This window comes from Globicephala melas, chromosome 3, assembly GCF_963455315.2.
Source record: "Globicephala melas chromosome 3, mGloMel1.2, whole genome shotgun sequence".
NCBI classification, from domain to species: domain Eukaryota; kingdom Metazoa; phylum Chordata; class Mammalia; order Artiodactyla; family Delphinidae; genus Globicephala; species Globicephala melas.
The window spans coordinates 92587547-92605329 of record NC_083316.1 but is presented as its reverse complement, the minus strand read 5'-3'; the positions used below and the strand labels follow the sequence as shown (position 1 = coordinate 92605329).

At 31.7% G+C, this 17783-nt stretch overlaps 1 protein-coding gene across 3 annotated transcripts in view; it reads right to left on the bottom strand.

The window, feature by feature from the left end:
* YTHDC2 (YTH N6-methyladenosine RNA binding protein C2) overlaps positions 1-17783 on the bottom strand; it is a 67795-nt gene that overhangs the window by 8168 nt on the left and 41844 nt on the right. For 2 of the 3 annotated variants that reach the window (XM_030869865.3, XM_060296127.2), the window contains 8 exons: positions 16580-16699; positions 15999-16271; positions 13382-13508; positions 12131-12336; positions 11581-11776; positions 9439-9548; positions 7777-8069; positions 3505-3679 (listed from right to left, as the gene is read on the bottom strand). In XM_030869865.3, the coding sequence (XP_030725725.1) occupies positions 3505-3679; positions 7777-8069; positions 9439-9548; positions 11581-11776; positions 12131-12336; positions 13382-13508; positions 15999-16271; positions 16580-16699 (1500 nt within the window). The remainder of the gene's footprint in view (positions 1-3504; positions 3680-7776; positions 8070-9438; positions 9549-11580; positions 11777-12130; positions 12337-13381; positions 13509-15998; positions 16272-16579; positions 16700-17783) is intronic. The other variant, XM_060296126.2, reaches the window with a different exon arrangement.

The following is a 17783-nucleotide window of genomic DNA, read 5'->3' as shown; positions in this document are numbered from 1 at the left end:
TAATACTGATTCAGGATACATTAGGGTAAAGTAAAAATGACTTAACTAGTGAATTCTATCAAACATTTAAGGAAGAAACAATACCAAATCTATACATCTCTTCCAAAAAATTGAAGTGGAAGGAACACTTCCCAACTAATCTTTAAGAGTACAGCATTATTCTGATACCAAAACCATCCAAAGATAACATAAGAAAAGATAACTAGAGAATAATATCTCTCATAAACAAAGATCCCTCATTTAACAAAATTTTTGACTGAACAAAATCAAATCTAGCAATATTTTAAAAGGATAATAGATTATGACCAAGAGAGGTATAAACATTAGAAAATCAATGAAATCCATTATATTAACAGACCAAAAACAAAAAAAGAATTGTATTATCATTTCAATAGATGTAAAAAAAACAAAACACTGAGTATAATTCAATGCTTATTCCTAACAAACCTTCTTATCAAACTAGATCCAAAAGAAAACATCCCACTAAATGGTGGAAGACTTAAGATTTACCCTCTAAGGTCAAGACAAAGAGGAGGGCTCTCAGCATCTTTATTAAATATTTTATTGCAGGTTCTAGCCATAGATATAAGGCAAGAAAAGAAATAAACGGCGTTCACTTTGGAAAGGAAAGAAGTAAAACTACCTTTATTAACAGCATGATTGTCCATGTAGAAAATCCTGAGAAATCTACATAAAAAGCTAATAGAATTAATAAGTGAAGTAAGGTCATAGGATATAGGATAAATATACAAAAATCAAATGTATTTCTATATGATACCAATGAACTGAAACTTAAAATTTAAAAAGAACAACAGCATCAAAAATATAAACTATTTAGGAATAAATGTAACCAAAAAACTGTAATATTTGAACTCTGAAATTCACAAAACGCTGTTGAGAGAAATTAAAGACTATCTAAATAAATGCAGCTATGCTTATGGATTGGAAGACTAAAAATTGTTAATTGTAGATTTTCAAGTTGATCTATAGATTTAGTGCAATTCCACTCAAAATACCAAAAAGTTTTTCTGTAGAAATTGACAAGCTTCTTCTAAGTTTATACAAAAGCACAAAGATTGCAGAAGAGCGAAAACAATTTTGCAAAAGAAGAACAAAGTTGGAGAAAAATCATTAACTGATTTCAAGACTTACTAGGAAGCTATTATATAATCAAGTCACTGTAGCACTGGCAAAGGAGAAGTATGCAGATCAATGAAATAGAGTCCAATAAGTAGAAAACATATTTATGGTCAATTGATTCTTGACAAAGGTGCCAAGGTAATTCAATGAAAAAAAGATCTTTTCAACAGATGGCTCTGGAACAACTGTATAGGCAAACACCAAAAAATTATCGTTCACCCACCCATACTATAAACAAAAATTAACTTGAAATTAATTAATTCAAGGTATATGAAATAGATCATATACCTATCAATACATGTAAAAGTTCCAACTGTAAAATCTCTAGAAGAAAGCACAGGAGAAAATCTTGGGTTAGGCAAGGACTTCTCAGGACACCAAAAATATGAACCCTAATACAAAAAACAGATGAAACCAAAATAGAAAAAAATAGATTAAATGGATTTCCATCAATATTTGTTCTTTAAAAGACAACTGAATTGCTTTGCTGTACACCTGAACCTAATACAAGATTGTAAATCAACTATACTCCAACATATAATAAAAATTAAATTAAAAATATAAAAAAAAATAAAGTAAATAAGCAACAAGGATACATTGTACAGCACAGGGAAATACAGCCATTATTTTGTAACAACTTTAAGTGGAGTATGATCTATAAAAATATCGAATCACTATGTTGTACACATAAAACTAATATACTATTGTAAATCAAGCATACCTCAATAAAAAATTTTTAAAAACACTCATAAATAAATAAAGTGATGGGTTACATGAGAAAAAAAAAAGACACCATTAAGAAAATGTAAATGCAAGCACAGACTACTAGAAAAAATGTTCAAAACATAAAATTAAGACTTGTATCCAGAATATACTAAGAAACGCTTACAACTAAATAAAAAAAGACAACCAATAAACAATGTAAAGAGGTTAACAAAAATTTGCACAGATATTTCACCAAAGAAGATTCAGAAATGGCAAAAAAGCACATGAAATGATGCTCAACATCCTTAGTCACTGGGGAAATGCAAAGTAAAACTACAGTGGAGTATCACTATATACCCATGAGAATGGCTAAAATTAAGAGACTAGTAATGTTAAGTATTGTTATGAATACTGAACAAATGGAATTCTCATAGATTATTGAAGGGAATAGAAAATAGTACAGCTATTTCAGAAAACAGTTGAGTAGTTTCTTGTAAAGTTACACTTACCATACAACCCAACAAACCTACTCCTGGGTATGTACCCAAGATTAGAAAACATATCTACACGTAAAGATTTGTACCTGAATATTATTCATAATAGTCAAAAAGTAGAAATGATCCAAATGTCCATCAATGGTAAATAGATAAACATACTGTGGCATATCCATACAATGGAATACTACTCAGCAATAAAAAGTAATAAACTAATAATACACTCAATAATACAGATGAATTTCAAAAGTGAAATAGCCAGTCATAAAAAGCTATATACATTCCATTTACAGGAAGTTCCAAAAAAAGCAAAATTCCCAGAACAAAGAGTAGGTTAGTGGTTGCCAGAATCTAGGGGTGATGGGCATGTTCTCTACATGACTATAGTACAGTTACATGATTGTATACATTCGTCAAAATTCACTCAATTGTACAGTTTAAATCCGTGAATTTTATTGTGTAAATTATGCCTTAATAAAGGCACTTTAAAATTAAAAACAAAAAAACAAAAAAATCTTAAAACCTAAGAATGCAAATCTGCAAAAACACTGCTTTTCCTCTTATTTAACAAGAGTAGTTCAGCAGACATTTTCACCAGAACCACATCATATAGCTAACGAACACTAATCGAATACTCAGGTACTAACAATGCAGGAAAGTAAATGTAAACATATTCTAGACATTTGAAGTCATTCGTATTACAAATTTTTTAAAAGATACATAGTTCTCAATTCTTTATCAACATTTCCTATCTTCCTAACCCCATCCAGTCTTGTGTTTTTTAATATAACCATTGAATTGGAGAAATCAATTAAGAATTGAAAGAAACTATTGTTTTCAATTCTGAAGGTATGAACCAAAATTAATTTAAGAAAATCTTCTTGTCATTTGTTTTGAACAAAAAAAGGTTCTAAAGATACAGAAAGGAAATCATGAACTGCCTAGCTACATGCCATCAGTGAATGACCTATTAGGTTTAAAACACCCCAAGATGATAATAACCTAAAATACCTGGCAAGCAGGAAAAAACTAAAATATTTACTCAGTTTGTCAGCTTCTATTTATATCTAGAACAGAGGCCATGATTAGTCACTTAAAAACAATTATTTTATAATTTTGTTTAAATATGTAACATCAGATTTGCTACAAATCCTTGATACTCTACCTTTCCTGAGGATGGAGGAGAAGGACTAGCACAAGGACTTTGATAATTATTGCTGTCTGTATTCACAGAAGACTGATCTGACCTGTCATCAGTGCTTCGTTTAGGATGTAAAATTCCTCTATCTTTGTACTTCTGAGGTGGGTGCAGTGCTGGAGATGGAGATTTCATCAATACTCTTGAGTGAAAATGAGAAAGCAAAGATCAGTTATACATAAGTTCATAATACAAAGCACAGTCCATTTCAAACCAAAGCTCCAATGACACTTTGATTTATGGAATAGTATTTAAAAAGGCAATTTCATTCTTCAATTACATTTAGATGAAAGAGTTGTATTATTACAGTATACTTACAAAAACAACATTTAAAATAATACAAAAATACATTTAAAACAACCTATAAAAATCTTTAACTTAATATTAAATACCCAAGTATTATTCCCTTACAAAACTCCTAATCTCTTTTAATGTCAGTCCAGGAGAAGTCCTTAACAATTATAATGTCTTATATTGATGTTTAATGTCTTTTAACATTATAAAATTAATTAAATATACCTGTGTTAATGGCCTTTACTAGAATATCACTGACTCCGCTTCCATTCCACTTTCATATAATATCGTAAAGCCAAATACAATAGATTTCAAAAGCATACTAAAAATTACAGTATGGTAAAGTGGAAATAAGACAGGACTAGAGTCAGGAGAGAAGGTTTTTGGGACAGTACTAAATTTACAACTAACGAGGCAGGTGATCCTGGACAAGTCTTAATTTATCTGAGTTTTAATTTCCTTACCTGTTAGATAAAGGGAGTAAAGTAGATAAACGCTAAGATTCTTCTGTTTTAAAATTCTATCAATAAATGCAGCAAAAACGGCAGTCAGGAATTTTATAATTTTTTAAAAAGTATACATCTTAGTGGAACAACCAGACATTAAAAAAAAGACATTAAGTACTTCCTAAAGTAGTGCAATATAAAGTTCATAGCACTACCTATAAAATATTCTTGCCAAAACACTGGATCTAATCAAGCCCTGAGAGCTAACCACCATTTTCCATGAAATACATAGGGTATAGCAATAAAAAGAAACCAATACAGAATGTGGTACATCTAATACCACTGACCTCATTCCCTAAAAAAAGTCAGCAGAGGAACTAACTGCTCTAGATCACAAGAGATTCAAGAAACAAGACACCCTAATACAATGCATGAGTCCTCCCTAGATGTTGTTTCAAATAAATCTATAGTTTGAGAATTGGGGAAATGATTATTTTATTGGGACTGATAATTGGATTTTGATTATGTAGGAAAAATCCCTCTATTTTTAAGAGATGCATATTTAAATACAGAAGGGTAAAATGACATGATGTGTGAGACTGATTTTTGAAATATGTAAACAGAAAAAGAAAGGAAGCAAGAAAAACATAATTGGGGTAGATAAAGCAAATAGGTGAAAATCTTGGTAAACTACTGAAGCTGAAATATGGAATTCACCATGACATATCATTTACTTTGCTACGTTTAACAATATTTATAATAAACAAACAAAACAAAAAAGGCCAAGTCATCAATAGTACATAAACTTCCACTGAGTCTTGCAATTATAATTATTCTGCCTTCAAAACAAGTTAAAATAGCTTATCCCCACAATTTGCTTCTCTTTCAGTAAGTATCTTAGATCCAATACTATTTCGTTCAAAAATGAAATAAAATAGCTAAAACCTAAAAATATTAATGAAAATATATAATGAATAAACATCTGAATAATTAATAACAACTTGATAAATGTAAAGAACCAACTTTTCAGGTTTTTTTCCCTCTCATGAATTGACATTCAATGAATTATCAAGTTACACCTCTAAAATTCCATCATTCTTTCCCTGGCACTTTATTTACCTAAAAATTAGGTAACAGAACTTAACTGAGTGTAATACCTTATTAAAATAAAAATGATGTTTTCAATAGAACTAAATGTCTACTTTTGTGGTTTTCAATTTGATCTTTGACTCTGTGCTGTATTCTAAGCTTTTCTCTCATACTTGGCTTCCCCCTCAAAATTTCATGCACGTAGAAACAAAACATTCGTGTAAACCCTTCCAACCTAAATTTTTATTTAAGAGGAACAAAGAGTTCTGATAACTCATTTATATCTCATTTTTCTTATAGAAAAGATATGTTTATTCTCTGTAAATGAGCAAGTTATTATTTAGAAAATGACAATAAAAATTGGTTTAATTTTAAGGTGGGATGTGGGTAACTTCTATTTTTAAATAGTTTCTTAAACTTTTAAAAAATAGTTTCAATAAAATGCTTTTATTAAAAGAAATTATCTAATCTATATCTTGCCATGCTAGCATGAAAACTCTAACTATAACTCCCTTTTCTCCAAGAAGTAATCCTAGAAAGATTATAACTTCTCCACTCAAAAATAAATCTTCCTAAGAGTCCTCATTCTATTCCTCAACAAGCTACATCAATTCCAGGCCTTATCTATTAATGCTACCAAAAGTCTAAAAGTGGATGAAATTCTGTATCTCACTGTTCAACAGACAAGAGAATGAAGAATGCAAGGCTACAACTTGTAAGGAAAGGAAAATGGTAGACACTGGTATCACAGGTGGAGAAATGAATTTATAAGATAATCAGTTTCTAAAGCATAACTAATATTACACTTTATAATTCTGATTTTCTTCTTCTGTATTTCCAAATTTTATTAAATGAGTATGTCTTACTTTTATAAAGAAAAAAAAAAATGAAGGGTTTTTTTCTCTAAAACTGTATGTGTGTAGTATGTGTGTATGTATATAGACACATATGTGTGTAAAAAGTCTCTGTGAATATAACACGTTTTTTACACATTAGTCTATAAATAACTCTACCACATAATTTCTATGCAAATGTATTCTCACATTCTAAACAATCATTGTTCAAGTAAACTTTTAGAACACTCTTTTTAGAAAGTGAAGCGTGTCTAAGTAGAAAATGTGTTTTTTACTATTTTCCTTTCACTTGGCAGTGTCTACATCAGAGAAAAAGGTTCAGGGATGCATATTACGAGAAGGTTCTCTAAGCAATTGGTTAAATTATTCCTAAAATGTAATATATGAAGAACTTGGAAACCACCATGTATTATTCCTTTTCAACTGAAGTCTTAACTGATAACATGCTTTTATGCTTCATTCAAATAAGTAAAATCTGATCAAAAGAAGGCAGGTACTATATACTCCATCTGATCCTTGAAAAACAATAAGCATTACAAATCTTTTGTTTCCATTGTTCCTATTTTCAGGTTTTTAACAATGAAATCATATTCTTATCACAGAGACTATCTACCATACTGCCAAAATTAGCATTCCAAGCAAGAATTTTGTCTCTGTTATCAATTCTAACCTGGTTTAAAAAAAAAAAATTAACTGATATAAAGAAATTTAAATTTGATTCTAACAAATATTTTTACAACCAGAAATATTTCTGCATCATGACCAACAATTCATTATAACCACTATTCTACCACCAAATACATTTTTGGATAAATAATTCAATATAAGAGCTCTCATTATTATTACTAATCATATAATAAACAAAAAAATCACATCTAATTGCCGAATGCTAGAAAGGATAAAAGAAGTTAGCTAAACTAAAAAATTTTGCCAAGACAGTAAATTTATTTACTTTTTTAATATATGTATGCCTCCCCTCAATAAAATGTAAACTCTCTGAAGAAAGAGATTTTGTCTGTCTTACACATTGCCATATCCCTCACACTAAGAACAACAGGCATTCAATGTGTCCCTGTATGAATGAATGAATAAAGTATTTTTCTGTAGGAATACTAGTCAGTGTTATTAATATCTAGGTAAGGCTTGTGGGGAGGCTGTTCTTCTAAATGGCCACAGCCAACACTTCTCGTTGTGAAGTATCTAGGAAAGATATGGCTTGACATATATCAACTAAAATACATAATAAAAAATGTTGCTATCTTTTTCTCAGACCCTAAATTTGTAAATTCTGGAAATTAAACGTTTTAAGCTTTTCCTGACAAAAAAATTTCCTTGTTAAATAACTCAAGACCCCAGGAGCTTGAAATCCTTAATATTATCTAACACTTGAAAGAGTTATCTTTTGAAAGTAACTCTTCCTATTTTATTGCGACCTTTTTGTGTATCTTAGATTATAAGAAAGTAATTTTAAAATATTATAAAAGCATGTGATTCTATGATAAATAACTATTTTCCTAGAGAAAATATCTCGTTTTGATAAAATGTTATGAATTTACCTTTCTGCAGTAGTAGACTCATCAGAAAATTCAATATCTGCTGAAATTTTCCTACTATTATTTGACCTCCAAGATGATGCCAAAGGAAGTTCTTCTGAAGACATAGGCCTTGGCCTTTGGCCAATCCCAGATGGTTGTTGTAAACCTGCAGACTGTTCTTCAGTGCTTAAAACAGCTATAATTGCTCTTATGGTAGCATCATCAACTTGGGACCAAGGTTTGGATGGAGCTCTCATTCGGCGTAAAAATAAGCTATGCCACTTCTGTCTAAGCTGCAGCAATAAACTGGCTGCCTATAATAAAATGGTTTCTTCAGTTCAAATAGATACAAGCAAAATATCTATCACACTTGCAAGACAACTATTTGTTTATTAGTTAAGGTCTAAAACTGTTTCCAAAGAACATGTTTTACATTTCATATCATTTACTATCAATTTCAGTCTTTCTGTTGCATGAAAGAAATAAAATTTATTTACCATTTTGAGGCACTAGAGACCCAAAATCAAATGAAACACTCCAATGAGAGAGAAAGTAAACAATGTGTGGTAGAGTGTGATTAATACTGGAAAAGTAACAGCAGGGTAAATAAAGAAAAATACATTTAGTTCCATTCATACTTTATTTTTACTGCCAAATGATGATGTCCATAAGGCAGCTGAATTCATAGGTCCAGAGAAAAGCTTAAGCTAGAGATACAGATAAGATGTACCTGGAAGTTATCAATGCATAAATGGTTACTAAATCTACACATAGAGGTAAGGTCCTTAGAGATTGTGCAGAGACAGAAGAACAGAGTAAAGAACAGACTACTAGAGAACATCTAACATTTAAGGCACAAACACATACAGAAGAGTTAGTGAAAGAACCTAAGACGGAATGACCTCTCTAGATAGAAGAATCAGGAAACAGTAATGTCATAGAAACTAGTGACAAAGAAGTTAGGACAGGGGTGAGGAAGAAAAATGGGGAAGGGCAGAATCAATAAAAACAAGGGTATGGACAATAGCTAAATATGAGAGAAAGGTCAAATTTATCAAGGACAGCAGGCTGGCTTTGATAACCTGGAGGAGACAATATTGACCTTGGCAAGCACAGTTTCAGTGAAGTGAAAGATCGATGGGAATGGAAATGAGACTGCAGTAGGTTGAAGTGATAAATGAATGTATGGCAAAAAAGTAAACCTAGCCAGTATTGACTTTTAACAGTTGATATTGTCCCAAAAAAGGATATAGAATGATCTTTAAAAGTAAAGATGGAATTAAGGGAAGGCTTTATCAAGAAAAATTTTAATTTGAAAAAAAACATTCATCTTTCCTACTCCAGAGAAATATGAAAAGAGAAAACAGGATGAACTCACACCTTTCCCTTATAAACAGAGTTACATAAAATGAAAGGATTTCTTGTGTACCCAATATTCAATATTTTCTTATATACACAAAAATATTCAAATATTACCATGCTCAAATACTGAGCCACACCTAGATTTTTCAAATCCTCTAGAGAATAAACCCCAATATGGCAGAGAATGTATGAAAACTGAAAAACAAGCTGTATTCTCTCATACTAAGGGCTCAATTTTAAAGATATAATTTTCATCACACTGTGTATCAATTCATACAACTGAATAAAAGAAATCTATCACACTACTAAAAAGCAACTTACCTCTGGCTCTAGTTTGAAATTGAGCCACTCATCAAGTTTTAAAGCTGCCAAATTAGCAGTAGTTCTGTCTTCCATTTCACTATCACTACTGTCATTAGGAATACCATCTGCTGTTCACACATATTGAAAGGAAAAAAAATTCACTTTTACTATCTTATATCACAGACAAAATAGTAAGTCAATATAGATACTCTACATTTACACAAATCCTCCTGATATACTAACAATTTGTGTGGGGAGTTCTCCAAACACAACAGGTCACAAATTAAAACTCAGTATCTGGCCATTGTTTATTTCTCTACTCAAATTCTAAATAAAAGAATTTTTCAAATTTTGTCAAGAACCCTTTTCTTTTTAATATCATTTACTAGCTGATGATTTCCAAATTTGTATTGCTAGTCCAAACTTTTTCCCTGAGCTCCAGATATGGATAATAAATCCACTGACTCAAAAAGAAAAAAATCTTACTTAGGATTCCTTAGCCATCTCAAATTTAACATGTCTAAGAGGACCCCTGACTTCCCTATACAACCTGCTCCTCCCAGTTTTCTGAATCTCAAATAAGTGGCACCAATTATTCAACTAGCTATCACAGCCAAAAACCCAAGAATTAATGATTCCTCCCTTTCACTCACCACCCACATTCGATCCAGCCATTACTAGTACATCCAAAATAATTTTAAATCTATTTTTTTTCATATCAGATGCCATCACTGTAGTTCTGAGCCATCATTATCTATCATAAGACCACTGCAAAAGCCTCCTACCTGCCTCTTCTCTTCCGTCCTTGCTCCTTCAAGCAATCCATTCTCACAGCCAAAATGATTTTTTTTAACATAAATCACACCATGTTACTCCCTTCTTAAAACCCTTCAACGGTTTCCCTTGCATTTTCCTTTACAAGTCCATGTCTTTCTTTCAACCTCAGATCATCCCACTCTCACCTTGATCACTATGGTCCCAATCACACAATCTTTCTGTCTGTTCCTATATCATTTCCTAGTGCAGAATCTTGGTCCTCGACATCTTCTCCTACCTAGAGCATATTTCTGCATCTTCACATGGCTGATTTCTTCTCATACTTTAGAGCTCAGCTTAAATCTCATCTCCTCAGAGAAACTTGTCTAAGGTCCCTTTCTAAAGTAGGTCACTCCTAAGGAGACCCTCTTCATTTTCTTCAAAGTACCATGCATGTTATTTACTTTTTTGCTATATGTCAACACCCACTAACAGGTGAACTCCTGAAGACAGAAATACTTTGTATATCTTGTTTTCTGTTATATCCTCAATGCCTAGCACAATAACTGACATGTAATAGTTGCCCAATAAATATTTGCTGAATCACCAAATAGCAAAAAATTGGAAACAATCCAGATGTCCGACTATAAAGGAACATTTCAAATGCATTATGTCACTATAATGTGATAGAATATTTTCCAGCCATTAATATGAAATATTAAAAATGTTTTTTATATTTTGTGAAATGAAAATAGCAGAATATAAACAGTATGGGTAAAATAACCTAAAATATGTAAACATACAGAAAAAAATGTATAATATTAAAAAGTGTTTGCATAAGGGTAGTGGGATTATGGGTAACATTTCCTTTAAACAATTACTTTTTTGTTTTCTTTTTAACATCTTTATTGGAGTATAATTGCTTTACATTGTTGTGTTAGTTTCTGCTGTATAACAGAGTGAATCAGCTATACATATACATATATCCCCATATTCCCTCCCTCTTTCGGCTCCCTCCCACCTTTCCTATCCACCCCTTTAGGTGGTCATAAAGCAAGGAGCTGATCTCCCTGTGCTAAGGGGCTGCTTCCCACTAGCTATCTATTTTATATTTGGTAGTTAAACAATTACCTGTTTTTTATGTTAAACTATCATTTAAATTCAAGTGGAAGAAAAAAACAGACTATCAACAAGTTTAATCAAAAATGCACAAATGAATATCAAGTTACCTTAGAAATCAATTTCAAGAACAATGGTACACTTTAGTAATTTTTAATTAGTCTTAATACATCAAAAGGGAGCTAGTACCACATAAATTTTTATAATTTCAAAATTTGTTTGGTTTAGTAAGAAGAAAAAATTTTATTTCAAATAGATTTGTATTTCCTTCAATAATATATTTACCTCGAAAAGATGAAAGTTCCTGAAGAGCATTACTTGCCAACCTAGCTGGTCCACAAAATATCAATACAGTGACAGGTGTCACTGCTGAACAACATCTAATATTAGCTATTCTATGAGCTCTGGTCATTTCATCATAAATAAGCCAATCTGTGGGCAGTGCCTGAATTGCTGCAGCTTGACCATTAGCTGGAGGAATCTATTAGGAAAATAAATTTTAAAACTGTTAAGTAAATTTATCACTTAATTTACTGGTAATACTTTTAAAATGTACAAAGTCCCTCAGCGAAATAGATGTTGTATATTAGTACCCAAACAAAAATTAAAGCAAGTCATTGGTCATGTAGTTTGTACAAAAGTCCTCAATACTTAACACATTACCTCTTCCAACTTTAAGACTCAACCAAAATATTGTTCCAATGTTGAATTATACATACATAACTAATTAATTTCTTAAAGCAGGTTGGCATTGGGAGCATTTTTTTATTGATCTTCAACTATCTAAATTAGATTAGTTTTACCTCAAGGCCTAAGAGCATTCAAAAAGTTTTACCTTTTTATAGTGAGACTGACTGAGAACTGAAGTGGGATGAAACCGTACTTTTTTCTCCTTTGGCCCTGTCAATACTACATTCTCTCTGTCCACGTGGACTAAATGAGGATACATGCCTGCAACCAATGCAGCTTTAACGACAGCCCAGTTCTCAGAATTTGTGTTAACATCTCGAATGTCACCACCACCTCGTGCTCTCACAAAACCTAGAAAGAGGAAACAAACCACACCAACTTTTTCTATTGCACAAAATATACTTTTAAATTTGGGTTTTTAACAAAAAATTGTATAATCCATACAAGTTTAATGATTCAAATGCCACAATAATTCATAAAATCTCCTCTGAAAAGTTTATAATATAGTCAATGTTCGAAGAAAGTTTAAGTTTGCTTAGGCTAAAGTAAGCAGAAGATTCATTGAGGAGTTAGGGACTTCAGAAACAAATACATATTCTTGCAATAAAGTTCTTCATAAGCTGCTATCAGAAACATACTAAAATCATAGCTGAAAACCTAAACTATTCTGCTGAATGGTATTAATAAATCTTGGTTGTGACAGAAACTAATCCTGGAAGTGAAGTCAAGTAAATATAAAGTACTCTTGCTTGAATTTCAAAAGTCCTTCATATTTCCCCATATTTGAGACAACTCTGAATCCTCTGGTTCATTCCTTATATTACTTTGGCACTTCAGCTATTCCATAAATCCAGGCTCAGGTACTTTTCTTCTGTTTCCTCAATGTACTATGCCACTCAAAAAGAAATTCAAAGGAGCAGTTCTAAAATGAAATAGCAAAACTGACATTCTCTTTAAAAAAAAAAAATCAAGTGCCTTCAAGTGATTACTAGTTGTTTTATGTTCCAAAAATATAAAGGCCAGCTTTCATATCAATCTACTTAAATTTTTGTAATTTCTCTTTCATAGAGCTAAATATTTATTAATAATGATAAAATATAACAACTACAATCTCTAAATTGATTTTGCCAACAAATATATTATAAATGGCTCATTGCCAACAGTATCAAAAAGCATTCATATATTTCTCAACTATAGCTTCTACAATATCATTTTTTTAATCAACAAACAAAAGTTGAGGTCATGCAGAAGTCTACAAAGCAGTTCATGAACATAAGATATACAACATGATAATGTCATAAAAATAATATAAGATGGCATTAGTTAACACTAGAAATACTATAACGTATAGGCAACTCTCAGTAGTTTAAATAGGTTCTTTGGAAGAAAACTTTACCTGATGCTCTAAGTTGACCAAGCAACTGAGTTCTCATGCCTATGATTATTTCCAGAGTAGCTTGTGAAAGAAAATTCTTTTCACAAAAGGCTCGCTCCCACCCATCACTTCGAGCCTTCTGCCATGCCTATAAAAATATAATTAAATAACAAGACACGTTTCTAATCACTTCTTAGGAACCAAAGTAACTGAAAATCACTACAATAACCACTCAAGGTCAATTCTCCTTTTTCTAATTACTTTATAAAATCTAAGACTATGAAAAACAAAAACAAACTCATAGATACAGAGAGCAGATTAATGGTTGCAAGAGGCGGGGGCTTAGAGGAGTGAGGAGGGTGGATGAAATAAGTGAAGGGGATCAGAAGGTACAAACTTTGAGCTATAAAAATAAATAAGTCCTGGAGACATAATATATAGCATAGTGACTATGGTTAATAACACTGTACTGTATACTGGAAAGTTGCTAAGAGAGTAATTTTTTTTCATTTTTCAACATCAACATTTATTTTTTTAATTAATTTTTATTGGAGTACAGTTGGTTTACAATGTTGTGTTAGTTACTGCTTCAGAGCAAAGTGAATCACTTATACATATACACATATCCACTTTTTTAGATTCTCTTCCCCTACAGGTCATTACAGAGTACTGAGTAGGGTTCCCTGTGCTATACAGTAGGTTCTTATTAGTTATCTATTTTATATATAGTAGTGAGTATATGTCAATCCCAATCTCCCAATTTATCCCTCCCCTCCCTCTTTCCCCCTTGGTAACCATAAGTTTGTTTTCTACATCTGTGACTCTATTTCTGTTTTGTAAAAAGTTCATTTGAGAGAAATATTTTTTTTTTTGCCTCCACTGAGCGGCATGTCGGATCTTAGTTCTCCAGTGAGGGATTGCACCTGCACCCCCTGCACTGGAAGCGTGAAGTCTTAACCACTGGATCGCCAGGGAAGTCCCTGAGAGTAATTTTTTTAATAAATAATTTTATTGAGACATAATTGACATATAACATTAGTTTTAGGTGCATAACATAATGATTTGTATTGTGAAATCATCACAACTCTAATTAACAGACTAGAGAGTAGACCTTAAAAGTTCTCATCACAAGAAAAAATTTTTTAACTATGTGTGGTGATGAATGTTAACTAGACTTATTGTGGTGATCATTTCACAATATATATAAATACTGTCATTAGGTTGTACACCTAAAACTAACATAATGTTATATGTCAATAACATCTAATTTTTTAGAATAATTTTAAAATAAAATCTAAGACTTTATGACCAAATAGAATTTATCATTTTCAATTTATACTCAAATGCTATGAAAGCCATTGAGTTTATAAAATCCCAAAGAGAACAAAGTATCAGGCAACCTAAATACCTAGCTATGTAAAAATATTTACATTTACAAATGTGCCTGCTAACTTTCCTCCACTGAAGTATGGGAGATTTTCAATTAAGCCATCATAATACCATTTATATCTAAGAAACCTGCCACTTCAGGCCTCTAAAAATAATCTTTATATCACCCTCCTAATCTGTCTGAGAATGGAAAGTAGGATTCCTAGAAATCACCTATATGTAGCATAATGGAGCTCTCTTTGAAAATGAGTTATCTTGCTTTGGAATATAACAGAAAGACAAAAGCAGTAATTTACCTTCTCTGTTTTTGAAGGAGCTGGGGAAAAAACAAAGAATAGATAGGAATTCTACTCCAAATCTCCCCCCAGTTATAATCACTCAACTGATCTACTATAATATATGGTATCTAATAGACCAAATTAATAGCAATGCATCAACCACTATTCAATAATGCCCACAAAAGACCTTATAATTACTTTTTTAATTGTATATATTGGAAAAATCCTGTATGCCTGGAAAAGAGTACTTTCTGCAAAAACACAATTTTTTAATGTATAGATACAGCCTACATTCAAGAGAATTGAAGGATAAATAACATGTCTACCTTTTCAAGAAATAACATATTCTTCCCCCACATAGCTGAATTTCTAAATTATATATCATTTCCTTTACTCAGGTTCACTATACTTATCTTTTCTTTCCCATTTATCACTTTCCTCAATTTCTCACTATTATCATCTTAAAATTTTTAAGTGATTTTTGGATTTTGCTTTATAAAATTAAATTCTTAACATAGTCTCTTGAGCACACAAGAAAGGAACCTACTGTAAAAAATCAATAAATGGATATTAAATTCAAGATAATTTTCTTCTAAGTTTTGTTCTATATACTTTGAATAATATACAATGTTTCTTAACTAAAATTTTAGAGCATTCCTAAACAAAATATGATTAAAGATAAGAAATTTGGGTTTATAAAAAAGAAATATATATATAAGTATAAATAAAAATAAATATATACATAGTTTTACAAGGAGAAAACTGAGAAAATGAAAGAAAAAAGTAGAGACAAACATGATAATTTTAACATATTAACAGTTTAGGAAGGTATTTTTCTGAGCAATTAATAAAATGTGACTTTATAATGAAACAAAATTAACAGAATCATATCTATTTTTTAATTTGTTACACTTACCCTAGAAATGTGTTTAACCAGCAACATTTCAAAAATAAAATGACAATAATAGTACCTGGAATGCTCTGAGAAGTGCCATGTGGTCACTGAAAGTCCCTGCAGTGAAACGTTTCCTACAAAGCATAGCTGCACGTTTTTGAGAGGCCTGTGTTGGCAGGACAAACGGATCTCGATAGGCTAGTGTGCAGGCAATTGTAAGGATGGGATCCAGACACTTTAACACCACAGCACATAGGACCATTTTACCAAGATGTGGTTCTACTGGCAAGTCAGCCAAATGATACCCAAGTTCAGTGAGATCTTCCCATGCATCCATTGCATCTATTGTCTAAATAAAAGGATATAAAATAGAACTTGACATGACCAAAAACTGTTTAATCAAACCACATACTTAAAAATCCATAAGTAAGATACAAGAACATAAATTTTCTTTTGCTACTGTACCTCATAAAAAATATATTTTGCTTCAAATATATTACGTAAAAATGAACTATACCTACTGTGTTACTATAATTACCACGAGAGTATTATTCAAAATACATAATACGAAGATAATTTTTTTAGGTAAAAAATTAGTTAAGACATATTCTCAATTGGTTTAAATTTCAGGTAAAATGAAACTATTAAGACACCAACCTTAAGCATGTGCACAGCATTTCTTACAATTAAAGTTGGTGGAGGTTCAGGAGCTTTCATAAGGAAATCAGCAATAGGACAATTAACTGGGGCTAAGAGCTTGGTATGTAAACAAAGTTCCTGTAAATAAGAAGAGCAAATAATTTTGAAATACTGACACTTATAATTGATATTTATTTTTTTAAAAATCCTGGGAACTATAGTTTCCCAACACAGACTAGTAGAGTCTCTGATTAAAATGAACAGCAGAGGGAACAATGTCTTTCTATGAAAGATGGGCTCATACTTTAGTGCGAGAATCTTAATAACCATCCTCCATCAACAGCGGGCAATGTCTCCTCACACAGTTCTTATATATAACAATAACAGTCACTGTCCAAAAATCTTTTTTTTCCCTTTATATTACATTCTAGAATCTTTTATCCATTCAACAAATATTTAAGTTTTTGCTAGGTGCCAGGCACCATGTATCAAGTTGGAGAAAAAGAAGAGGATAGGCAGACACTGCCCCCATGGATTTTCACTGTGTGTGAAAAACAGAATAATTATATAATTAACTACTTAATTACAACTGGGATAAGTGCTATGAAGGATACAGGGAACTAAAGACGTAAACACAAGTTCAAGAAAGAGTAGGAGGAGGCAGCCATGGGAAGTCAAAGACAATTTCTCTGAGGAAATGACACTTAAAGTAAGATGTACAGATTAATTAGGAATTAAACAGAAAAGGAATAAGGGGGTGGTTTCAATGGAGAGGGGATAGCACATATGAAGGCCCTAAGATAGAAGGAAACAAAATGTGCTTCAGACACTGAAACTACTGGTATGAGCAGAGAGAAGAGGAAAGGCAAGAATTAAAAAATTAAAACTGGAGACACAAGCAGGAGAGATAATTTAGGCTTTTGTTAAGAACTTTGCATATCCTAAGAAGAACAGAAAATGGCACACAGGCATGGAGAAGTGGGAAGTCATCCAGGTACCTGGATGCCAAAAATATGACCCAGTGTCTCTTTAAGGTTTGGAAGCCAGCATCTAGCTCAGCACACCAGAGAATCAAATTAATGCACTTCTGATAGTTTTCCCTAGAAAGTACATAGTGTTTGGCTGTTCCATGAAGTCAGAAAACCAAAAGGAAAACAATTCATACAGGCCAGGAAATCTCAGTGAACTCAATTCCAAAACTACCAAGGTAAGATCAGCATCT